The following is a 26,845-nucleotide window of genomic DNA, read 5'->3' on the forward strand; positions in this document are numbered from 1 at the left end:
TCAGTGAGCTTATGGTGAGCCTACAACGTTATTCGTTAACAACAAAGCAAACGAAGCATGGCTTGACAAGTCTAGAAGATAGTTCAAATTAAATGATTAATTCTAATCTATGTCTCAAAACCATGCAAACCAATGAGTAGTGGAAGAGGTGTAGCTAATGAAGTGGCCAGTCTGAGGGATCTCCCTCCTCCTCGCTGAGTTTCTTTTGCTGCTCTCCTTCGTGTCTTTATAAACTGGTGGTGTTGCCACAGTATTCCTACACGCATTACTGCTTTTATTTACCGATGTGCAATATCTGCACATGCTGCTCCTCTTTCTCACTGTCTGCAGCCCAAATGTGTTTTCTCAGGGCATCTGAGTCACGTGATCGCACAGTAACGAATCAAAGCAAATCAGGAAGAAGGGGGCGGAGCAAAGAGTGTGTGCAGGAGAGGAGTCGAGCAGAGAGAGCTGCTTTTTCATGAAACGGGAGTGAAGTAGTGAACTTAGAGGAGAGAAACGAACTAAAGTATCGATCATAAACCTCTACCAACGTCCTGATATCTGCATCGATCTGCCCACCCTTGTCTCCTGGATCGTAGCTGAGATCAGCGTGAACCACGTGGGTCTCTGCTCCCTGATCTGTTTCCTGTGTTTGGAAAGAGTTGCAGCTTCATCGCGGAGTTTCTCTCGGTTTGTGGGCTCATCTAAAGGTAAGCACCGAGCTAACTTTACTGTGAGTTCAGTTCATGTTGAGTTTAGCTCCTGAATGAGGTCTTCTGCTGCTCTCCTCGGTGTCTGTTCACAGTTTATTGTGAACACGTTGAGAGAAGAGTGAGAGAGTGTTTGGAGAAAAACACCAACTAATCATTAGCTCAGCATGCTGGGAGAAGTTGGAGCAGAAAAGGCTTTTCATTGTCCCTGCAGCTGTTTTTCTGCCTGCACCAAACCTCTACAGCCTCATTTCTATTTGTATGGACTCAAATGTCGTCATAAATATTTTGTACTTGTAAATCAAATGCGTATTTGTGCATTGAGTTTTGCAACTTTGCAAATAAGCATTAAGACTATATGTATTTAAATCCTAACAGTATCTGTAACCAGATATTAACAGAAAAATTTGTAACACTTGTAAATATTTTTTACACACAGACAAATTCTCATCTGTAGATGCACAAAAATAAAATGTTCATTGATTAACAAGTACAAAATATTTATGACTGTTGGGTCTGTGTTCCCACAGGCCCCGCTAGTTTAGAGACTTATTCCTCATGAAGAGCGAAATCAAGACAGAACATCTGTCTCCCATCCCCCCGTTGGTTACAAACACAAGGCTGTGTGTGTGTGTGTGTGTGTGTGTGTGTGTGTGTGTGTGTGTGTGTGTGACCTCACCAAAAGGATCATAAAAGCAGGAAGCAACATCAGACAGAATCTTCACAAGGGATTTGCTCATGATAAAACACTACAGCCTCTTCCCAGAACCTCGAGAGGCTGGGGAGGGAGACATAGGAATGTCTTGATCCTATAGTTTGAACCAAGACTTTACAAATTTAAGAAGCACAATGACAACATTCAACAATTTGACTTAACAATGACCACAATTTGAGCCTCGATATTTCAAGTGATAACAGGAAAGTGTGTGTGTGTTCTTGATTTTACTACCTGGTGGGATCCACTTTAAAGTTGTCCATAAAATTTAAATGATTAATTTTACAAAAATGAAAGCAATATATCACTGACATACAAATGAGGACAAAAGCTCAGCTTTCTGTTGTGCTTCTAAATACTGTAGGAACTGCAAGTAAGCCTGCAGTGTGAGAGCAAAGTGCTCTAATGGGATAGTGTGATGCTATGAGATCTCTAAGCTATGGTGGGGCCTGATCAGTCAAGACTCCGTCCTCTGTTCTTGTTTCACTGTGATGTTACAAAGATCTGTTTTGTGTCCCAGCCGATCAGCAGGAGGAGAAGAGTCTGACGGAGCACCAGACGAACATTTTCAACCATTCGGACTCAGCTCAGCCGCTACAGTGGACAAAAATGTCATCAAGACAAAAGGTGAAGAACCTATCACTTTTATTGAAACTGTGCACTTCATCAGCTGATGCTTGTTTGTCAAGATTGAAAAGGATTCAAGAAGAAGTTTGTCATTTCGTATGGTATTACCCAGGCTGAAATGAAAGTGTTTCTCACCAGCATCTACAGTGCAATAATCAATACAACTAAAAAGAAAAATGGTTTAACAAACAGTAAAAAGGCAGTAATAAATCACAACAATAAAAAGGGGTAAATAACATAAAATCTTAATTCATAAACAAACTCCAGTCCAAATACTCACACTCATACAGGTAGCTTCAGCCCTTTCACAGAAGGGGCTAATTAAATTAAGTAGTGTGTGTATCTGGGGAGTATATTGTATGCTGTGTGTGTGTGTGTGTGGATAGGAGGCATCAGAGTATAGCTGTGCTAATAGCTGAATGGATGGTTATTGGGTGCAGTCCTGCTTTTCTGAGTCTCCCAAGGGAGTGCAGACGCTTTTGTGCTTTTTTTGATAACTGCTGTTGTATTAATGAAGAAGGACGGGTCATCAGCAAGGTGCACACCCAGGAACTTAACACTGCTGACCCTCTCCACAGCAGCACCCTCTATGGTGAAGTCTGTGTGGTGATCTCTGCCAGACTTCCTGAAATCGATCACCATCTCTTTTGTTTTGTCCACATTGTTGGTGAGATTACGGGATCTACACCACACTTCAAGCTGCTCCACATCTATTCTATAAGTGGTCGTTGTCAGTGATGAGACCAACCACAGTTGTTGTCTGCAAATTTCAACAATATGATTAGCACTGAGTCTGGCTTACAGTAATGTGTGAGCAGACTGAACAGCAACGGGCTCAGGACACCCCCAGAGGAAAGTCTGTGCTCAACAAGATGGTCTTTGATGTGTGGCTGCCCACCTTGACTGTCTGTTGCCGCTTTTCAAGAAGCTGAAAACCCATTTGCAGGTTGCAGGGTCCACGCCTGATAGCATCAGCTTTTCCAACTGCTGCAGAATGATCGTGTTAAAAGCTGAGCTGAAGTCGATGAAAAGGACTCTGGCAGAGGGGTGTTCTTCCTCTCCAGGTGTGACAGCATAACATGGAGTGTGGTAGAGAGAGGTCATCTTCTGTAGATCGGTTGGTCCTGTATGCAAACTGAAGGGGAACCAGGTCTATTTGGAGACTGTTCACGATGTGCTTCAAGACCAGCCGCTCGAGGCATTTACTCACAATTGGTGTCCCTTGTCATTGGGGGAGGGGGCTTGTAGTACGTAATGTGTTGGAAGCCCTGCCAAAGCATCGTTCCTCACACTGTGTTGAGAAGCGCTCCACAGTCTGATATTGTTGTCAAGGGAGCAGACATTGGCCGGCAACTGTGTCCGTACGTCTGGCTTGTATTGGTTAGCAGCTAGCCTCGCATTAGCTCCTCTATGCTTACCCTGCTTCTGCATCCTATCACACCGCTTTCTGTGTTTCCTCCTGGGTGTTGCTCAGAAAGAAAAGAAAGAAAAAGAAAAGAAAAACAAACAAAACACCTGGATCACCTGTATGGAGAAAAAAAAATTGTGCAGCATGCAACATAGACAGCGCACAATGTGCATTGAGGCAGCAGGAAAGAAAGGTGTAGTCCGTGTCTGTGAACACCGGTGTGTACACCTGTGTGCATAGCTGTGTGGATCAGCATGCTTGTATTCCAAAGGTTTCTCCATGTAACGATCTGCTAGGAAGTGTGGGGAGCCATAGCGCCGTCCCCCAGGGTATGAAGCAGGTATGGAGGAGGTCCAGGCCCCAGATATCCAGAGGCCCCAGAGTACAAGGACCCAAGGAGGACCACCAAAAGGGGGGGAACCGTGCCACCCTCCTGGGAAGAGCTGAGTAGAGCCCCAAACGAGAGGTCACCCAGCAGCTACGGAGCAGAGGCCAGAGGGGGTTGCAGTGGCGTGCCCGCGGGCTCTGCCGGCAGCCAGCTGCGGCAGAGAGGACCGAGCTTCAGGCCCAGAGGGCAGAGGCCTGAGGGCATCCCATCCCCCGGAAGGAGCCCAGCCGGGCCACAGGCACCAGGCCCCGCCAATCGGCCACCAGGAGTGAGCCGGTACATACATGAGCGCCCAGCCCCAGACGACAAGGACCACCAACACACCAACGTCTGAGGGCATCAGCCACCGGCAGGGAGTGTGGTGAGGGGAGATAGCCCTCCATACTTAGGAGGGCCTGAGATGTACCCAGAGAGGTTGAGTCTAAGACCCAACCTGACATATAGACACAGACGAACAGGCGCACGCGGATACAAACGTGCATTCCCACCCCATGTGCACAACCAAATACTCGGCACTCACCCAACGTGTAGACAGACACAAATAGACACTGCACAGACAGTCACACTCCCCAAACATACTCTATATCCCAGGTCCAGGTACCCCCGCCCCCAGAGGGGCAAGCCGCACCTAAACCCAGGAGATGTAACCCTTCTCTCTGGGGTGGAGGCAAGCGTACCACCTCCTTATCTGCAGTAGTAGGGAGGCCCCGCATCCCAGACCCCAATCTGACGGCCAGCACCTCCTCCCAGCGCCCCAGCCCTGACGTCTAACAGAACCGGGGTGAGTGAAGACCCAACACCTCCCTAAGCCCACTCATATGTAGTGTTGCTGTGTGCTGTTCTAAATTGCATTTAAAACACAGGAGAGCATGGTACTAGCTTCCTCTCAGAGAGCAGCACGGCTCTTCCCGAAAACCCTTAGTGTCTATATGCATTTAAAATTGAGGGTAGGGCAACAGCACCAGAGGTGGGTTGGAATACACAGACCATCCTTTGGATGCTATAAAACGTGCCCACCCCCAAGGCCCTATATGTATGTGTTATGTGAGAGTGTGAGTAATGTGGATGTCTAGGTTGCAGAATAAAATTGAGGCATAGGCGGCCAGAAGGGGACAGAGGGGGAGTGCCTCCCCTGCACCTTGGTGAGATACCTGCACTCCAAGCCCTGCGTGTGTGGGTGGGTGTGGTAGAGCGGGAATAGGGAGGCAGCTTAGGATGGGGAGGGAAGAAAGGGAGGGGCAAGCGGCCCCTCCCTGGGGCCAGCTCCCCCGCTGAGCCCAGTAGGCACCCCCACACTCTGGAACCCACCAGGGCAAGGGGGCCCAGGCCCATCCGGACCCGGGCCCGCAGCAGCAGCACCGCCCAGCCCCACAGAGTCCGGGGAAGCCCACTCGACTCCATCCCAGAGAAAACTGCACCCACCCCATCATCCAGTCATCTCCCAAACTACACAAGACAATAGACACCCAGGTTGAGTTCATTCTCCACCTCTCTTATATCGCTCCCCCCACGTGCAGAGTGAGCTCCTATAGAGAGGAGACCACCTGCAAAGATATAACAGCCTCCCCACCAGTTAGAGAGCCCCCTAGTTGGGCCGATGCACCAGAGGTCCCCTGCACTGGGGCTGAGCCCCCCTGCACCCACCCGCCCACAGCTCTGGCGACACAACAGCCAGGACCCAAGCCCCCAAGGCCCAGCAAGCACCCCAGACCGGGGGACGGAGCACCCCCAAGCCTCCACGCCCGTCCCGGACCCAGGCTACCAGACCAGTAACCAACGTCCGCCAGCACAGACCCTCCCCCATCTCTTCAAGACGAATGTGATCTATTAGATGGTTTTTATATTGGTTAGAATTAAGATTATTTTTATTTTTCCAGTTAATGAGGACCATTTTCTTGGCTATGCATAGGGCCGTAAAAACAACGTGGGCTGTGTTTATTTCTGCAGTGACCTCATCCAAGTTGCCCAGCAAGCATACTAATGGGGAGGCTGGAATGTTACATTTCAGACACTTTGATAAGTCTTCACATATCTCACGCCAAAACGTCTGAACTGGTGGACAGAACCAAAGAGCGTGGATGTAATTGTCCGGTGTATTTGCTGTGCAGTGTGAGCAGTTGTTGGAAGGCGTATAGCCCATCTTGAACATCCTATGACCAGTATAGCGCACTCTGTGTAATATTTTGTGTTGTATTAATTGGAAACTGGGATTTCTGATCCATTGAAAGGTTTTTAAGCATATCTGAGACCAAAGGTTTGGGTCTAAGCTGATCGATAAATCTGCTTCCCATTTTGCAGTAGGAAGGGATATTGATTCATCTACTTTAGAAAGTGTTTGTAAGTAAAGTTTTGTAATATGTCCGGATTGTTCCAGATAGGTGTACGTTTGCATGGGATTAATGAAGACTCTGTCATTTTTAGAAACTCCCACCATGCTGTCAGAGAAGAGCTGATGCTGACGCTTTTAAAGCATTCATGTCGTTTGATGTTTGAGCTGATAAATGGTAGGTCTGAAATTTCTAGGTTATTACATAGGGCCTGTTCTACATCTATCCAAGGTTCATCTAAGAGGGTGTGTTTAAACCATCTAGAGGTGAACTGAAGCCTGTTGGCTAAAAAATAGTGATTAAAGTTAGGCAGATCTAATCCTCCTTTATCCTTGGTCTTTTGCAGTGTTTTTAAGCTGATACGTGGGGGTTTATCTTTCCAAAGGAATTTAGAAATATACGAGTCTAGAGATCTGAACCAATCTTGTGATGGCTTATTTGGGATCATTGAAAATAAATAGTTTATTTTTGGCAAGACCATCATTGTTATAGCGGCGACCCTTCCCATGAGTGATATGGGTAAAGATTTCCATCTAGCCAGATCAACTTCTACTGTCTTTAACCCTTTAAAGCCGGTCGGAGTGAACACGCTCCATTTTGCGTAACTATTTATAAATCCCGGTAGCTCTGCAACCAAGTAAGCTAGCGCAATAATTTTTTTTGCATATGAAACCGGAGGAATTGTACTTACATCTTATGCCATCAGCTTGTCCTAGGTCACAGTTTCCTTCCACATAAAGCTTTGCAAAAACTGCATAAAAAGCGCTTGCAGCACCAAAAACAAAATATTTCAGAAACACGCTTTGCCGATCCGATGAGCTGTTCATAACACTTCCTACGTCCATCAGCGTGAACTATCGCATGTCCGCCATGACCTGCCCGAAACCGGAGGTGACGTCATTTTGCGGAAATGTAGTTTTTTGCCATCAGGGCCTCATGAGCCTATACTGGTGTTTTTAAAAGTTATATTTGACTTTATGACTTTCTGTGTCATTTCTGGGATGCTTAGGACTCATATTGCACTGCTGGAAATAGTTTATTTTGATGCATATGCTGTTTTCTTTGCAAATTTGCATTATAATATTTATTTTCGTTTTTCCTACAGTATATGAAAATTGGTGTATTTCAAAAATAAAACTAAGAAGACACTCAAAATTAATTTCCTGTGGTGAGAAACTAGTTTGTGCAACTTTTTTGCATTTACAGTTTTGAGGGATATGCCTCTTAAATTTCTCTAACTAGAAATATATGTTAAAAAAACGATTTTCAATTTTTTTTGTAGTTTATTGTACTTTTTTGCAATTTATGTAATTACTATGCACTTAATGCATACATATTATTAAAATTTGGGCTATAATGGTTGTATTGATGTATAGCAACTTGAAATACTCCCAAAAATGGCACTACAGCATGTAAAACTATAATATAAGCTCTGGCGGACTTGGTTCTATGGTAGGTCTTAAAGGGTTAAAAGTGGGATGTGGTTTAATTTAGTTAATTCTGAAAGTTTAGGAGAGACATTAATACCTAAATATTTTATATTTCCAGATTGCAGTGGGGAAGGAGAAGAATTATGGAAGGAGCAATTAATCGGAAGGACTGTTGATTTTGACCAGTTAATTGAATAATCGGTTCAAGGTTCTTTATTTGTCACATGCATAGTTATACAAGTATAACACACAGTGAAATGTAGCCTGACACGCTCCTCGACATGTGCAAAAAAATTGGGGGGGGAGGTGTAGAGGAAAAACATTATATATATATATATATATATATGTAGTATATACATTGGGTGAATGTGCAGCAGTAGCAGCAAGCAGGTGAATTCTGTACATTAATATGAATAGACATCTGACTATTTTACAGGATAGACAATATAAACATATTTAAAATTAAAGGAATTGAAATGTACATTGTGCCTTGGTTTAGAGTGTCTGGAAGAGTCCTGTCTCAGTCAATTATAGATGATGTGAGAGGGCGGGTGTGTGTGTTTAGGGCACGGATGGCTTGGGGATAGAAGCTCCTCATCAGTCTCTCTGTCCTTGCCCGGAAGATGCGGAACCTTCTACCAGATTGCAGAAGTTGGAACAGTTTGTTGCCAGGATGGGACGGGTCCTTCAGTATCTGCGCTGCTCTAGTCCGGCATCTCCTGGTGTAGGTGTCCTGAAGCGGGGGGAGAGCAATCCTGCAGCAGCGTTCTGCTGTATGGATCACTCTCTGGAGAGCTTTTTGGTCCTTCACACAGCTGTTCCCAAACCACGATGTCATGTTCTGTGTGAGGATGCTCTCCACAGCGCCTGTATAGAAAATCCTGAGGATCTTTGGAGAGACCCTGAACTTCCTCAGTTGTCGTAGGTGATACAGGCGCTGCCTAGCCTTTTTGGTCTGGACCTGAATGTGGGCAGCCCATGTCAGGTCTGAGGAGATGTGGACACCAAGATACTTGAAGGACTGCACCCTCTCCACTGGAGCTCCATTGATGATAATGGGCTTGTAGTCTCTGTGCTGACCCCTTCTGAAGTCCACCACCAGCTCCTTCGTCTTGCTGACGTTCAGCTGGAGGTGGTTGTCCTGGCACCACGATGCAAGATTCTTCACTTCATCCATGTAGGCCGTCTCATCGTTGTTGGAGATGGCACCCAACACCACTGTGCCGTCAGCAAACTTCACAATGGTGTTGGAGCCATGGGTGGCCACACAGTCTGAAGTGTAGAGGGAGTAGAGCAGTGGCGAGAGGACACATCCCTGAGGTGCTCCTGTGTTGATGGTGATGCTGTTGGAGAAGCACCTGCCCACCCTCACCACCTGAGTTCTGCCAGTGAGGAAGTCCAACACCCATGCACACAGACGGCTGTTAAGTCCCAGATCCCTCAGCTTTGTGAACAGTCTGCAGGGCACTATTGTGTTAAACGCTGAACTGTAATCAACAAACAGCATTCGCACATAGTTACCCTGTTTCTTGTCCACATGGCTGAGAGTGGTGTGTAGGACGTGGGCGATGACGGAGACACTTGAGAAAGAGTTTATCAATGCAATTACCCCAGAGAGATTGGTTTGTGAGTTTTGGAGAAAAAGTAACACATCATCTGCATAAAGGCTGATTTTATGTTCTACATTCTTACATTTTATGCCCTTAATTGTTGTAGCCTTTCTAATTCCTGCTGCTAGTGGCTCAATAAAAATTGCAAACAGTGAAGGGGAGAGTGGGCATCCCTGTCTGGTGCCCCTCAGGAGACAGAAGCTGGAGGATGTTTGTTTGGTCATTTGTTCTGACACAAGCTGTTGGGGAATTATATAATATTTTTAACCAGTTTTATAGCTTGAGGGAAATACAGGGTCTTTGCCTGGTTTTAGTAAGAGACTGATATTTGCAGAGTTCATATTTGGTGGTAGTCTACCATTTTCTTTGATTTCCTGCAACATCCTGTGAAAAACTGGTGCCAGAATCGCCCAGAATTCTTTGTAAAAATCTATTGGAAAGCCGTCTGGACCTGGAGCCTTATTATTGGGCATACTTATCAGAGCTTCCTGGAGTTCACCTGGCATCAGTGACGAATCCAGTGCCATTGCTTGGGTGTCTAATAATTTTGTAAGAGTTATGTTGTCGAGAAATTGATCGATTTCATTTTTAGATGGGTTTATTTGTGGTGTATATAAAGTTTAATAGAAATCCCTAAAAAATATGTTTATTTTTTTAAGATCATATATTGTATTCTCAGATAAATCTTTAACAGCACATATAGTTGTTTTTTCTTTATTGATTTTTAACTGGTTAGCAAGAAATTGTCCGGATTTGTTATCGTGTTCATAATTTTGCAGGCAAAGTATTTGTACTAAGATTTTCGTCTTTTTATTAATAATTTCTTTTAATTCTAGTTTTGTTTTGCGTATTTTGTTTAATATTTCTTGATCTTGGTGTGACACATAGGCTTTTTCTAAGAATTTGATGTTTTTTGATGTTTTTTTTTCTAGTTCCTGAATATTTTTGTTTTCTTCTTTCTTCTTACAGTGGGGCAAAAAAGTATTTAGTCAGCCACCGATTGTGCAAGTTCCCCCCACTTAAAATGATGACAGAGGTCAGTAATTTGCACCAGAGGTACACTTCAACTGTGAGAGACAGAATGTGAAAAAAAAATCCATGAATCCACATGATAGGATTTGTAAAGAATTTATTTGTAAATTAGGGTGGAAAATAAGTATTTGGTCACCTCAAACATGGAAAATCTCTGGCTCTCACAGACCTGTAACGTCTTCTGTAAGAAGCTTTTCTGTCCCCCACTCGTTACCTGTATGAATGGCACCTGTTTGAACTCATCATCTGTATAAAAGACACCTGTCCACAGCCTCAAACAGTCAGACTCCAAACTCCGCCATGACCAAGACCAAAGAGCTTTCGAAGGACACCAGGAAAAGTATTGTAGACCTGCACCAGACTGGGAAGAGTGAATCTACAATAGGCAAGCAGCTTGGTGTGAAAAAATCAACTGTGGGAGCAATCATCAGAAAATGGAAGAGATACAAGACCACTGATAATCTCCCTCGATCTGGGGCTCCACGCAAGATCTCATCCCGTGGGGTCAAAATGATCATGAGAACGGTGAGCAAAGATCCCAGAACCACACGGGGGGACCTGGTGAATGACCTGCAGAGAGCTGGGACCAAAGTAACAAAGGTCACCATCAGTAACACACTACAACGGCAGGGAATCAAATCCCGCAGTGCCAGACGTGTTCCGCTGCTGAAGCCAGTGCATGTCCAGGCCCGTCTGAAGTTTGCCAGAGAGCACATGGATGATACAGCAGAGGATTGGGAGAATGTCATGTGGTCAGATGAAACCAAAGTAGAACTTTTTGGTATAAACTCAACTCGTCGTGTTTGGAGGAAGAAGAATACTGAGTTGCATCCCAAGAACACCATACCTACTGTGAAGCATGGGGGTGGAAACATCATGCTATGGGGCTGTTTTTCTGCCAAGGGGACAGGACGACTGATCCGTGTTAAGGACAGAATGAATGGGGCCATGTATCGTGAGATTTTGAACCAAAACCTCCTTCCATCAGTGAGAACTTTGAAGATGAAACGAGGCTGGGTCTTCCAACATGACAATGATCCAAAACACACCGCCCGGGCAACAAAGGAGTGGCTCCGTAAGAAGCATTTGAAAGTCCTGGAGTGGCCTAGCCAGTCTCCAGACCTCAACCCCATAGAAAATCTGTGGCAGGAGTTGAAAGTCCGTGTTGCTCGGCGACAGCCCCAAAACATCACTGCTCTCGAGAAGATCTGCATGGAGGAATGGGCCAAAATACCAGCTACTGTGTGTGCAAACCTGGTAAAGACCTATAGTAAACGTTTGACCTCTGTTATTGCCAACAAAGGTTATGTTACAAAGTATTGAGTTGTATTTTTGTTATTGACCAAATACTTATTTTCCACCCTGATTTACGAATAAATTCTTTACAAATCCTACCATGTGGATTCATGGATTTTTTTTTCACATTCTGTCTCTCACAGTTGAAGTGTACCTCTGGTGCAAATTACTGACCTCTGTCATCATTTTAGGTGGGGGAACTTGCACAATCGGTGGCTGACTAAATACTTTTTTGCCCCACTGTATGTGATGAGAAAGAAATTATTTTACCTCTCATCATGGCTTTCCCTGCTTCCCAGAAGACAGATGCTGATGTTCCAGGAATGTCATTAAAGCCTAAATATAGAGTCCATTTTTTTTTTAAAAGTATTTGATAAACTCTTCGTCTTTGAGCAGTGATATATTAAATCTCCAGTTTTTACTTGGTGTAGTATTATTCTTCTGTATTAGTGTTAAAGATACAGGAGCATGATCGCTGACAGCTATAGGATGAATCTCAGTGTCTGAAATGTTACTCAGCAATGAGCTTGTGAAGAGAAAATTATTTAGAAGATAAAGAAACTCACAACTCAGATATCTATTTTTTACATGCGCATGGGCAGTCAACGATCCGATCTGCTTTGCACTGATGTGCACAACAGATGAGACACAGAAAAAGCGCCCAGGGCATCCTGAACGACCTTTATTTATACTTAAAGCAAGTCTCCACAGCAGTAGGAGTGTCATGTATTGAACTCCTTAAAAGGAGAAAGAGAGGGGGAGCGCCAGTCTGTCCGTTTAAAACCGGATGTCACCACATTCCTTTTACACATATGGCTTCAATTTCTCTCTCCCTGTGTTGGCTCCAATTCACAACCTCTTCTTCCTTTAAATGAAGCTACAACTTAAGCATAATCACAAAATTAAAAATCTTTCATCAGAGCTGCTGAACAGAAAATAATCCAGACGAGGTTTTTTTTTTTTTTTGTACTCGTTTTTATTCATTTTCAAATTAAACCGTAAGTCTTTTTTGTAGATGGAATCTTATTTAATGCAACCACAAACCCAAACTCAAAGGGGTCTGGTGATGCCAACCTGTATGGATTGTTGCTAAAACAGTATTCAGTCAGAAGGAAAACAAACGTCTTCTTTCAGCCAGTCAGAGCTGTGCTCGCTGTCCAAGCCTTTTTGTTTCAATCACAAAAAACTGGGTCAATCCTGGGACAAAAATCAAACACTGCAAAAGCCAAAAAAGAAAAGGTTAAAAACTGTATTTGGTGACTAATCATGTTTGATTCACCCCCCAGGTTTAGGAGCGGTTCTGTGGGCCGTAATGTGAATATTTAAGAAATTGGACAATGTTTCTGTTCAGGCATGATGCAAGGTAGTGCTCCTCCAGTCTGCTTTGTAGGCCATTTTGGAAGCAGCAGTCAGGTGAACAGCAGATGTAATTCCATTTTTCGATCTCCAGGCCATCTTTGAAGAAAAGCATGAATGGTATGATGCCGAAAAGCATGAATGATGTGATGCCGACTCCATGGTTAAGTCGGTGGCGCCGCACCGACTTAACCTTTTTAACCTTAAAAAAAGATGGCGCCGGTGCATGTGGCTTGCTGTCTATCACTGCCAGTGTTGGTTGTTTGTTTTGATTTTATTGACTATTGTAATAAATGCCAACTCTCTCTTGGTGTATGATCGCCTAACCGTACTGGATCTCCGACCTTCTGCCAAAGGCTGGGCAAAGTGGAACCAAGCTGGACATAAAACTTTGCCCCCGCTAATATCGGAGATCCCGGCTCACCTGTGCCGTGTTCCAGATCCACCACTCCGGCAAAAGTGCTGACGCCGGGGTCGAAGGGCTGGCTTCCTGGTGAAGCTGAAAGCTTCTTTAAGGTATTCTCTTAAGCCCTTATCCAGAAAACAAGGAGCGGTGCCAAACTTCTGTTTCTCTCGGCGATCGTTGGAACCTGTCTGTACCTGGCTGGTAACTGTCATCTGCCTGGATGGGATGTTCCAGTCCCGCCGGCGTGGTGTGAATCTGCGGAACCTGTGGCCTCTGTGTCGGGCTTCTAGGACGGCTAGTGACGGGGATCCGCCGCTTACCGCCAGAATTGGCCTGGTAAATGCTAGGTCCCTAGCGAACAAAACGTTTATCCTGAAGGATTTCTTCACATCCCGAGGACTGGATTTTCTCTGTGTGTGCAAGACGTGGATGAGCGCTGGGGAGTGCAGCCTCTTCTCAGATCTTCTACCTGGCGATTGCTGTTATTCTAATTCCCCACGTATGTTGGGCCGAGGAGGAGAAATAGCTACGATCTTTAAAAGTCATTTTAAATGTAAGAAGCTATCAACCCCGTCGTTCACCAGCTTTGAACTGTCTGTTTGAGTTGGGCTGCTCTCACACAGTGTTGTGTGCGGTGGTTTATCGGCCTCCAAAATACAATAAGGACTTTGTGAGTGACTTTGCTGACTTCTTGGCTGAATTCCTGCCAAAATATGATCGTGTTCATATTGTTGGGGATTTTAATATTCACGACTGTTGTCCTGATATGCCCATGGCGAAGGGCTTTTTAAACCTTATTGATTCGTTTAATCTGGTGCAATGTGTGACAGGTCCCACACGTGAACGTGGACACACACTTGATCTTGTTTTATATCATGGCTTTTCTGTTTTTAACATAGATTTGTGATGCTGTGTTTTATGACCACAGTCCTGTGATGTTTGAAGTTCCTCTTGCCTGTGCCTCAGTTAAACCTCACGCTGCTGTTCAGCACTGTCGTGTTTTAACTCCTCCACTGCTGAACACTTTTCATCAAATCTCTCCTTGTGCTCGTTACCTCTCAGTCTCTGTTTCCTGCTCTGCTGTCTTTGACAGGTTTGAGCATGTGACTCTTTCCTTTTTAAAGGAGACTGTTGGTCGTTTTAAGTCTGTAGGGTCTCCAAATGATGCCGTCCCTCCTCAACTTTTAAAAGAGTTGTTACCTACAGTTGGTTCTTTCGTTCTTGAGCTGGTAAACCATAGTCTGACTGTCGTCAGGTGTCGTCCCTAAAGATTTTAAACATGCAGTAGTCAAACCCCTGATTAAAAAACCTGCTCTGGATCCTACGGTTCTTGCAAATTACAGGCCTATCTCCAAACTACCTTTTCTTTCCAAAATTCTTGAAAAGGTAGTTTACAGCCAAATAATGGCCTTCCTGGAAAAGCAAAATGTGTTAGAGGTTTTCCAATCTGGTTTTAAAGCCTTTCATAGCACTGAATCAGCCCTTTTAAAAGTTTTTAATGACATATTTTTAGCGACTGATGCTGGGGACTGTGTTGTTCTTGTGCTTTTAGATTTGACAGCTGTGTTTGATACCGTGGATTATGCCCTTTTATTCTCTCGTTTGGAGCACTGGGTGGGCATTAGGGGCACAGCACTGGAATGGTTCAGGTCCTACTTGGCGGGGCGAACTTTTTTGTGTCAGCCTCGGTGACTATGTGTCGTCCTCCGCTCCCCTCTTGTGTGGTGTCCCACAGGGCTCAGTTCTAGGCCCCCTCCTCTTCTCTTTATATCTGCTTCCTCTTGGTTCTGTACTGAGAAAGCACGGCATTCCTTTCCACTTTTATGCTGATGACTGTCAGATCTATGTCCCTCTAAAGAAAAAAGGCAGATACCTCACACAGCCATTACTTCAGTGTCTCGATGACATTAAGGCTTGGATGTCTGTTAACTTTTTAAAATTCAATGATAAAAAGACAGAGGTGATGGTTTTTGGCAGCCCCACTGAGACCCCCAATGTGTATGTAAATTCCCTGGCACAGTATGTTAAGCCAACTGTCACAAACCTGGGGGTCAAAGTGGACTGTGAACTGAAGCTTGACAGTCAAATTAAGGCAGTGGTAAAATCTAGCTTCTTTCACCTCAGGCAGCTGGCAAAAATAAAGCCAATTCTTTCACGGCAGCACTTTGAGACAGTGATCCACGCCTTTGTTAGCACTCGGCTGGATTACTGTAATGCACTTTATATTGGGGTGAGCGCATCATATATTAGTCATCTACAGAGGGTGCAAAATGCCGCAGCTCGTCTTTTAACTGGCACTCGAAAGTTTGAGCACATTTCCCCTGTTGTAGCTTCACGTCACTGGCTGCCCATTTCTTTTAGGATTCATTTTAAAATTCTTTTATTTACTTTTAAAGCTCTCCATGGCCTAGCTCCATCTTATCTCTCTGAGCTGCTACAGCCTTATACACCCACCCGCTCTCTCAAGTCAGCTGATCAGCTGCTCCTGAAGATACCCAGGACTGGGCGTAAACTTAGAGGAGATCGTGCTTTTGCTGTAGCAGCTCCAAAACTGTGGAACGAGCTTCCTTTAGAGATTAGACAGGCCACTTCTTTATCTGTTTTTAAGTCACTCTTGAAAACCCACCTCTTTACCCTGGCCTTTGACACCACGTGAGATGTTGGTTTTTATTTTTATTTTAGTTGTTTTTAGGTGATTCGATGCTGTTTTATCTTGTTTTTGTTTTAATATAGGGCTGTTTTAATTTTATGTTTTATTTATTTATTTCGCTGCTTTCTGTTATTCTATTGTTTTAACTTATTTTCTGTACAGCACTTTGTTCCTGTGCTGGGTATTTTAAAGTGCTTTATAAATAAAATTGGATTGGATTGGATGGGGCCAGGTAAGCGACCAGAGACAGCTCCATAAGGAGTGGGTTAGCTAAGCCAGTTTTGTCGGTGCTGTCCAACGTCATGTACTGTTCATAGCTGGGTACAGTGATGCAGGTAGACAGAGGTTTGCCACATGATGCACTTAGCTCTCAGACAAAGTTTGGGAACATAGGAAGGCAGTTTTTAGATATTGCGGGGTCCAGTTGGAGGAAAAAGCCTGTGAACTGCGACAGCTTCTAAGCTGGCAGAGGAGAGGGCTAGTCCACCTGCAGCTTCTTAGCTACACAGTGAATCAGGGGCTGACTGCCGAAGCAGTGGCGGCACATTGGGGCTGTGCACACGTCATCACAGATAATCTGCCTTAAAGGCGTGAATAAAGGTTTCCTCAGCCAGGACACGTGAGGGCATGATATCCCATACCACGTGTGTTGTACCGAGTGTATTGACTGAAAAGGAACTACTTCAGCCTTTGGTTTAAAACTACTGTTAATAGAGGAAATTTGAAGGTTGAGTTTGTTCCACGACTGCATTTCACTCACTGCCTCTGTTTGTATCTCTGTCACTGCAGGACCAACATGGAGCAAGAAGTCAGTGCTCTCAGGAGGCCGACAAACCTCACAGAAGAAAGGAAGAGAAAGCATACAGTTGTGATGAGTGTGGGAAGGATTTTACCCAGTCTGGAAATTTAAAAAAACACCAACTCATCCACAGTGGAGTTAAAGCGCACAGCTGTGGCTTGTGTGGAAAGTCTTTTACCCATGCTAGAAGCTTTAAAAGACACCAACTCATCCACAGTGGAGTTAAAGCATACAGCTGTGACTTGTGTGGAAAGTCTTTTACCCATGCTGGAAGCTTTAAAAGACACCAAATCATGCGCAGTGAAGTTAAACCATACAACTGTGATTTGTGTGGAAAGTCTTTTAACCGTCCTGGAAACTTAAAAACTCACCAACTCATACACAGTGGAGTTAAAGCGTACAGCTGTGACTTGTGTGGAAAGTCTTTTACCCAGTCTGGAAATTTAAAAAAACACCAACTCATGCACAGTGGAGTTAAAACGCACAGCTGTGAGTTGTGTGGAAAGTCTTTTACCCAGGCTGGAAACTTAAAAAGACACCAACTCGTCCACAGTGGAGTTAAAGCGTACAGCTGTGAGTTGTGTGGAAAGTCTTTTAACCGTCCTGGAAACTTAAAAACTCACCAACTCGTCCACAGTGGAGTTAAAGCGTACAGCTGTGAGTTGTGTGGAAAGTCTTTTAACCAGTCTGGAAGTTTAAAAACGCACCAACTCGTCCACAGTGGAGTTAAAGCGTACAGCTGTGACTTGTGTGGAAAGTCTTTTACCCACCCTGCAAGCTTAAAAACACACCAACTCGTCCACAGTGGAGTTAAAGCGTACAGCTGTCACATTTGTGGAAAAACTTTCCGCTGGCTAGTCAGCCGAGACATTCACCTACGCATTCACACCAAAAATGATGTTTACTGCTGTGATCAGTGTGGTAAAGCTTTTGTGACATACAAAAACTTACAGCAGCACACGTTTACCCACACTGACGAGAGACCTTATAAATGTGACCTGTGTGAGAAGACTTTTAAATCTCCACATTACCTCAAATCACACCAAAAGATTCACAGCAGAAAGAAACTCTAAAAGTGCAGTTACTGTGAGGTATGTATTTTTCTTTTAACAGTTTTACAATTTTATATGAATGAAGTTTAATTTCAAAGCTTAAAAGTTTTAAAAGCTCCTCCCCTTTCTCTCTATCTAACATTCACACTCCAATGGATGCATCGGAGAGCAGGTTGGAGTCAGTATCTTGTGGGATGCAGAGTAGAGCATCCAGGGGTTTAATCACCAGTCTTCCCATTAAGTAGATTACCTACAAATGAAGACTCAATGTTGCCCAGTAAGCTGAGTGTTATAATGTAAACAGTAAGATATAATTGGACACTGGCACAGATACTCCTTATTTCAGGCGCCATTAAAAATAAAAATGTTGAAAGAATTCCCTGACTTCCACTGTCTTTGTGTCTTTGTTTAGAAGCAGAGCGACACAGACGGATCCAGTTCTCAACCCTGTCGTCACTGTGGTAGTGGGAAAGAGTTTCTCTGTGACTTTTGTGAAAAAACTTTCAATCATCAAGAGAACCTAAACAACATCAACTCAGACACACTGGAGACAAAACGAACTACTGCAAAGAATGTGGGAGAGGCTTCCCTAAACCAAGTGAATTAAACCAAAATTAACTCTGTCACATGGGGTCAAAAACCATCTCTCATTCACCACTGCGGATCATCTTAAAGTGCATGGAAGAGTCCACACAGGAGAGAAACCATACAAATGCAGAAACTGGGAGAAAAGTGTCTCGCTGTCAGGAAGTCGTAACAAACATGAACGTACATACATGGAGGGGAAACTACAGCTGTGACCAGTGTGACAAATCAAAACATTTCACACCCATTGATTTTGAAAACCTTCAATATGAACTAAAGCCATCAACAGGATGTGAAACGACCACTGATGTGACTTTATATCCAAGAAAAAGATAAAAAGTCAAGCTGATCTGGGTCTGGGTTGTACTTTGGTGTATTACCACCTTAAACAGTTTGATCTTTTTGTGGTTTCATTGACTCAGTTATGTCAGATTTCCTCTCTGTCCTGGTCTGGATGCTCATCTGTAAAGAAGTAAAACTCGGATGGTTCAGTGGTCTCTAGCAGCTGATTAGTGAGCCAGCACTTCTGTGTATCATGCAGTTGTGCTTCTTTTCCTCTTGTGTCGACTCAGCTCAGTTACTTGGTTAGAGGGTTCCACATATACAAGAATCCTTCCTGGAATCTTTTTTTTGGTATGAGGTGTTCTTGGGAAGACGTCACACCACCACCACTGTGTCAGGCTGTTCCTGTGATCTTCTTTTAATGCCACGTGTAACGGGACTCAAATCTCTCGAAAAACTACAGCTTCCGTCTCATTTACCAACAAACATCATCCAGATGTTTGTTGTTAGATGTGAGATGAGCCTTTCTGTTGTTGAATCTCTCCCCCCATTGAATCTCTTATTGCTGAATCATGACCTCTGACCTTATCTAAGCTAAGTAAGGCCTGCAGGTCTTTAGATGATGATCTGGGTTCTTCAGTGACCTCCTGGATTAGTCATCGATGCACTCTTGCAGTATTTCTAGTCAGCCACTTGCTCCTGGGAGGCTTGAGTACTCTTCCATTTTTCCTGTAGTGTGGATAATGGCTCGTAGTTCGCTTGAGTCCCAAAGCCTTAGAAATGACTCTGTAACCTTTTCATACTGATGTCAGTGACTTTGTTTCTCTGCTGTTTCTTTTGATCGTATCATGATGTGCTGCTGTGTGAGGTCTTTCAGCCGGCTTCCATACATGGTCAGGTTGTTTTTCATACCTTTTTACCCTTAACAAATGAAACCATTTACAGACTATTTTCCACTGACCCAGGTAACCTTTGTCATATTTCTTTCCTTTTTGATCATCTGAAACATTCAAATGTTGAGTCCTTCAGGTGTAACCTTGACTGTTTTCCCAGTTGCAGCTTAAGCTAGGCTTAATCCTTCCTCTTTATACTACTGCTTAGCCACAACCAGCTGTGACAATGTTTATGGCTGGTTTGGTTAAAGTGCCAGTTTAGTAAATAGGAGAGGGCTCTCAATCCCACCAGTGCATAAAAACGTGAGTTCTCTGTCATTGCTCACTTTCTGTAAGAATGTCATGGCCCTGGGTCTTTTGACCCAGCGTTTTGTGTTTTCTATTATTGTGATGTATTTTGGTTCTGGTTTTCTCTTTCTTTGGGTTTTGGTTCTGTTCTTCCCCAGTTTAGTATTTAGGCTTTTCTGCCTGTGTATTCCTGTGTCAAGTCCGGATTTCTTAGTCTGTGTCTTTGCATGTGTGAGTTCCTGTTTTATTTTGTAGGTCTGTGTCTCTCGTCAGTGTTTCTAGTTTCACTCCCCTTGTCCCGTTATGTCCAATTACTCCCAGCCGTGCCTCCGTCTGTTTCAGGTCTGTTTTTTGTTTAGCTTTTCCCAGTTTAGGTTACTCCCTGGGGTCCGTTCTTCGTACCTCGCTAAGTAAGTTAGCTGGATTTGATTGTTGACGATTTCGCGTGATCTTGGATCGTTCGGTTCTCCGAAGCTCATCCGGGACTTGCTGTCATAGCAACAGATCCGTAAGCGTAAACCTGCTCGGGAGCAGGCTTACTTTATGTAAACAGGATTAGATCGCGGCCACGCAGGTATGTCCGCTTCATTTATACGAAAGCAACAGCGATATTTTACCACTGTTTTTCCATAAATAAATATTATCAATCTAACTAAAGATAATGCAGCACTTGATTCTTTTATTGATTTCATACAGATACATACAGGTCATTTCCTAAAAAAGGGAAATGTACTATTAATCATTCTATTTCATGTATGTGATTATTTCAGATGTAATTCATATTTCAGAGTAGTAATAGTAAATTACTTCGTGTAATCAAGATGAGAGACCACGGCTATAAAAGCGAAGGTGGATTTGGGAAGCCTGTCGCAGCCATATCCTGTCCGTTTACGCGAGCAACCCATTGCGGAAGGTGCAAGATTGATAAGGAGAGTCCTCAGAATTCAGCGTATATTGCGGGATAGACAGGATCCTTTAGCTCAGCGCGACAGTGTGCTCATAGATAGATATCCATTTTCCCGTGAGGGTATTATTTACTTAACCAACTTGTTGACGAGGGGGTGCAGGACCACCACCTGTCTTTTTTTGCTCTGCCCTTTTCTTGGTTGCTGTTATAAACAAACAAACAGATTATTTCAGGGTCTCTTTCCAAGAGACGAAAAGCAATATAAGTGATAAATATTACCATTCTGTAGAATATTCTAATATTTCACTTTTACTTGTTCCCATGTTCTAGTGGGTCCTGTTGTGGCTCTAATGTGAAAGAGGATATAATGTAATATAATATAATAAATTTACCCTACCGCCTACTGGTGTTGGCCAGAGGGGCCGATGGCGCGATATGGCAGCCTCGCTTCTGTCAGTCTGCCCCAGGGCAGCTGTGGCTACAACTGTAGCTGCCTCCACCAGTGTGTGAATGTGAGAGTGAATGAATAGTGGCATTGTAAAGCGCTTTGGGTGCCTTGAAAAGCGCTATATAAATCCAATCCATTATTATTATTATTATTATTATTATTAAATTACTTACGAGTTTAATTTGTCAGCAACTTTCTGCCAGCCCTCTCTCCTTGCTTTTGCAGCCTTTGCAGTGTTCCCTTGCGTTTTAATTAAACTCTGAAACTCCTGAAATCCCTCAATCAAGAGTTCTTGCTCTGCTGCTGAAAAATACTGAGCGCGCTCCTTCGACATTTTCGCCGACCAATCAAAGGGTTGCCGATCAATGTTTCTACTATCGATGCGTAGCCCCTTTTAAGCCACCCAGTGATCTCACGTTACTTCATCCAGCTGTACTAATTGTCAACAACAGGTGTGTTCAGAGAACCGGAATAGCGAGCTCAAAGTTAGCGCAATGATTTGATCTTGGATATAGTAAGCGAGGTACGAAGAACGGACCCCTGTTCTGTTTTTTCCCACCCTCGCCTTTGTTTATTATCTCACTGTCAATAAAGCTTCCTCACCTCAGTTGTGCTGCATCCTGGGTCCTTTAATATCTTACACCTGGCTCGCGTCGCGAACCGTGACAAAGAAAGCATGTTATCCTCAGGCAGAGCTGCAGACGATCAAGAATCCATAACTACTGGATGGTGGACGTTTCTCTAAGCAGACAGTCAGTTCTTGGGATGCCAGCTGGATGTAGTTTCACAACCTTTAACTTAATCTCTGTGTGTTTTTGACATCTTATGCTCTGGTTTAACTTTCAAACAACCTGATTAATGAAAGCACATCAAATAACTCCTGTTTGTCATCAGCGGTGGCTTTAGGATCATCCTCACCTGCTCATGGTTGCAGTTGTTTATCGGTTGAATTGGCATTTACTTTATAGTGTGATAAGATGTTAATAAGCGTATAAAGCTGTAAAGCCTCTTGAGTGACTTAAATCGCCTTTCTTCCTCAGTGTGATGCTCAATGTGAACTGCAGGTCGTCTTGATGATGTCTATATGCCTTAACGCATTGAGTTTCTTCAATATCATTGGTTAATTAGATATTTAGATTGATAAGCAGCCAAAATTGTGGACCTACTAAAGTGACCAGTGAGTATACAGTCTGGTTATCATCATGTTTAACTTTGTTCACATGCACTGATGAATGAACAGCTGATGGCTGTAGCATAACACCCACTGTAGAAAACAGTATTCGTAATCAGGAAACATTAAATGCTGAGTGTTTCCTCCCCACTACAGTTGTGATATATCTTCAGGTGTCAGAACTTCTCACAGTCCTTCAATCATTCCACCAAAACACTGATGCTGAAATACCTGACACATCCCTGTACAGCACAAACCCCCCATAACCATCTAAATTAAGATTTTCTTGTAATAAAAGTAGTAAAGGGAAGAAACTTTCAACACTAGAACAGGAGGGGTCCTTTTCACATCGGACTAAAACAGCAGCTGTAATTTGTATTTACTCAAATGACTTCAGGTCTGCACAGACCTCCCCTCACCACCTCCTGAGTACCCAGGAGAACACCAAGGCGTTCGTATATAAAAGCCACTTCACCAATAACTGGTTTCAGCTTTTACCTTGTGACAGGAATGTTCTTTCTCCTCAAAATGACTTGATACAAATCATGAGACACATGTTTGACAGATTACACAATAATTTTATAAGCAAATTGACATTTTAAAATATTGTAATACTATCATATGTGAGAAATAATTCCTACAATAAAGACTGAGCTGCTTAAGACTGAAATCATTGCTTTTGTGTTTTGTGTAATGCTCTCAAAGTTACTCAGAGTTCTCTATGAAAATTATTTATTCAAGCTTTGTATCCCATTATGCATTACATCTAAGGAAGAAAATGGAAAGGTTCGAGTAATGCCAAAAAAACCTCTCTTTTGCTGATGATGTATTGTTCCATACCTCAGATTTCATATACAGAGAGTAGGGTGCAGTGAAGGATTTTTCCTGTCCACAAAATAAACACACAGGTGCATTTAAAACTTTGATTTCTCTGGATGAGTATTACAGTCTTTTATATTCTTTATTTCAAGAGGTGTTTAGGATAAATGTTTTCAAGGAATTCCCTGACTTACACTATCATTGTGTGTTTAGCAGACTGAAACCGATGGATCCGGTCCTCAACCCTGTCATCAGTAGCGGTTTTAGATACAGGCGACATGGGCGGTTGCCCGGGCAGCATTGTGGTGGGGGGCGGCATCACGGGCATCGGCAAAAAAAAAAAAAAAAAGCTTGTATTGGGAATGGCATAGGCACTGATCGGTTTTCTGTCGCCCATTTGCTGGGAGTAAGGGCGCCCTCCGTTTGCGAGGTGCGCCTGCTGCTTGCGGCACAAGGAGGAAAGGGCGGAGCGGCGAGGATTCTCTGGCTGGCTGGAGCGGCATCTAATAACCAACTCGCAAAATAAAAACAAAACAACAAACACGAAAACACCAGACATTATGATACAGACTTATAATTTGCACCGATGTTTTTCGAAATTCTATACGCGAAAAGTGAGCGCGAGAGCCCTCGGTGCGCCTGCTCGCTGCTGAAGTCAAAGTAAACTTTATTGTCATCTCCGCTACATACAGTCCAGTATATAGAGACACAAGACGACGAGGCTCCAGTTACAGCGGTGCAAGTAAACAAACAACAAATATAAGAAGAGTAAGAAAATAAATATACACTTTAGGACCAGGGGTAAAGGATCAATAACAATTTAAAATTTATAATTTACGTTTTGATGATTTAATGTCTCACACACAACCCGTCGAAAGGGGAGGGGGGCCGGCTGCTTCCAAATAGAGCACATTTCATTTATAATGATGTAAATCCAAGCCCATTATGGATTCATGATTTGAATCCTGGGTTGTGTGAAATCCCAGAAATAAACCTTAGACAAAGTGAATCTGTGAACTAAGGTGTAGGTCTACTAGGTTATGTTGTGGTGATCGTCGAGTTGGTGAATTTGTGTTCATACTGGAGTGCAAAATTAAAACCAATGTAAGATGGACAAGAAAAGTTCAAAGCCATCAGGTGCTCTGTTTAGAAAAAAGAGAAAAGAGGAGGAGAAACGAGCAAAAGATGCAGGTAAGCAGATGTGTGATTGGATAATGGCAGGTCATCCTGAAATGATCAGTGATGCCATTGTAAGTTCATAGGAGACGTTAAACTCATAGTGAGACTCCTGCTTATCAGGGATGTAAATCCTTAGGTGACGGCCAAGCAGAAAAGCACTCTCCGCCTGTGAGTGAAAACCCCACCCTTTCCTATTGGTCGAAAAATGTACCATGTCAACCAATCAAAAAAATGATATGGCAACATGGCATTTAGTTGTTTAGGAAAAGGGAAGTTTTAGGAGTGACGGCGTGTTTTGAGATGTGATGGATTTGCGACATTTAGCGCAAATCTTGTGTAGTTAGTGTGTAGTGTAGTCAATTGCCCAACATTGGTCATTATTTACTGTGGTTTGCAGACAGAGTTACAGGACTCTCTCCCAGACCACAGACTCATGATACAAGTCAGAGTTATATAAAGAAAAATTAAATTAAAAAGAAAGTTGTGTTTTCAAAATTGGAGTTCAAGTTATTTTTACTTCCAATAGTGTTAACATCCTACACAGGTCATGAACAAGATTGTTTTTAAGTTTCATTGTAAGTGGGCTAAAGCATTTAATTAAAAGTAGTCTAACATAAATGTAAATGATGTAATTTGATTATTTTAATAAACATGTAACTTGGATGGATTCGATGCTGGCGTGACCACAGTGCACACGTCTGCTGTCGCTCACAGTGGTCCAAGTGTCCACTCAGGGAGTTTGTGTGTTCGCTCAGACACATGAAACATTAGAGGGAACATTGTTTGTGATCATTTCCAGTGTTTAGTGATCTCTGTGCCTCCCTTATATTTGGTCTCTGTGTTTCTCAGTTGCTCCGTCTCCCCTGTCAGTTGTATCCCCTAGTCAACACTGTGTCTCAGGGTTACATTTCCTGTTTTACTTTGAAACTCAATACATGAACGTATTGAGGCTGTCTCCCAATTCAGGGTCTGCAGCCTTAAAGTACGCAGCCTCAAGGGCCGCGTACTCAAAGACCGCTAAGGCCGGAAGTGCGAGGCTTGTGTAATGGGACGGTCTAGCCTCCGTTGCGCTGATACTGTTGTTTGTCAATAAAGTTTAAAAAAAAAAAAGCCTCCGTTGCGCTGCCCAGGTTGCCTAGCAACCATGATACTAACCACTGGAAACGTGTCATACAGCTGTGTTTGACAGAAATGAAGGAGAAAATCTTTTGTTCATTTGTTTGTTTCTACATGAGCTTTGATCATTCTCTGTAAGATTAAGCTCAGCTATTGAACGGCGTATATTTTAAAGTAAAGGCTTTAAAACCAAGTTAGTACAAACGTCACTAATGTCACATAACTTTGCAGACATGTGGCCAACAGTAATGTTTAATGTTCTTCGTTATTAAACATTTGCACATAAATAAGTGACACAATATTCAGTGCTTACTTTTCACAGTTTACTCTTCGGCCGTTCCGCTTCTGCTGTCTGCGGCAGAATTCTCCACACCGACTGCCGCGCTATGAATTGTGGGATATGTTGGGCCACGAAGTCTACACTGCCACAGCCTTAAAATTCAGGGAAATGAAGGATGCATTTCAGGGCCATATTTCGAGCAGCCTTTGAATTGGGACAGCCTTCGGCGCGCCGCTGTGACGTAATCGGCCTTGAAATGCGTACTTTAAGGCTGCAGACCCTGAATTGGGAGACAGCCTGAGTTTCACTTCCCTTGGGTCTCGTCATGTCTGATTTCTCCCAGCTGTGCTCCCCTTCTGTGTCTCATTCTCCTCGTTATTCTCCAGTGTATTCAAGCCCTGTGTTTCTCGGTGTTGACGTTACGTCCTTTCTCATGTTGTGTGTCTGTTCCTACATCTCCGTGTATGTTTTGTTAGATTTTGCCCAGTTTAGGTTTTGTATGGTTTTCTCTGTTCAGCAATAGAGCTGCTTTGTGACTTTCAGTCCCGCCTCAGTTGAGTCTGTGTTTGGGTCCTTTTCCTGCCTGCACACAGCCATAACATGACAAACCGTGTGTTAAGTTTGCCTTATGAAAACAGTTTGACGTGACAAATAAAAGGTTTGAGCTACGATTTCACTTCCTGTATTTCAGAGTGTCGACCCAAACTTTCAGAGTCAGAATATTTGATTAATCTCTGTTGCTGCAAGACAGTAAAAACAATCACTGAATTAACTGGATTTAATAAATTATTATAGTACAAAGTTGCAAACATCACAAACAGCTATAATATAACAATTAACTAAATTATTTTTTATTTTATTTGTTTATTTATTTTTTGCCTGTCCTGTTCAGTTCTTTAGCAATCAGAATTTTTGTCTGAAGGCCAGGAAAGATGCCCAACGGATGTATTTTTTCAAGTGGAGAAAATATGCCAATGCCACATTGTTCCACTTGATTGATCTATATTATCATTGTTTATTTATTTTTTAACTTTCTTTTATTTCATTTTCAAATCCAAATTGTATTTTAAGTTATTACAAGTTGGACAG

General features: G+C 43.2%; 1 protein-coding gene across 4 annotated transcripts; it reads left to right on the top strand.

Moving 5' to 3' along the window:
- The first annotated feature begins 418 nt into the window (after positions 1–418).
- Positions 419–22,992, top strand: LOC146567756 (uncharacterized). 4 transcript variants are annotated; one of them, XM_085287774.1, is made up of 4 exons: positions 419–692; positions 1,928–2,034; positions 16,727–17,827; positions 17,961–22,992. In XM_085287774.1, the coding sequence occupies exons 2-3, from the start codon at positions 2,017–2,019 to the stop codon at positions 17,807–17,809; spliced, it is 1,101 nt and encodes a 366-aa protein (XP_085143900.1). In that variant the 5' UTR covers positions 419–692; positions 1,928–2,016; the 3' UTR covers positions 17,810–17,827; positions 17,961–22,992. The 4 variants fall into 4 exon arrangements, with proteins under 4 accessions (XP_085143900.1, XP_085143899.1, XP_085143901.1 ...); XM_085287773.1 differs by having other exon boundaries at positions 18,201–22,991; XM_085287775.1 differs by having other exon boundaries at positions 18,204–22,991.
- Positions 22,993–26,845: the final 3,853 nt, after the last annotated feature.

This window comes from Mchenga conophoros, linkage group LG9 (genome assembly GCF_057382185.1).
Source record: "Mchenga conophoros isolate Kocher_MC1m ecotype Shallow Benthic linkage group LG9, M_conophoros_male_GT1.1, whole genome shotgun sequence".
Classification (NCBI taxonomy): Eukaryota; Metazoa; Chordata; class Actinopteri; order Cichliformes; family Cichlidae; genus Mchenga; species Mchenga conophoros.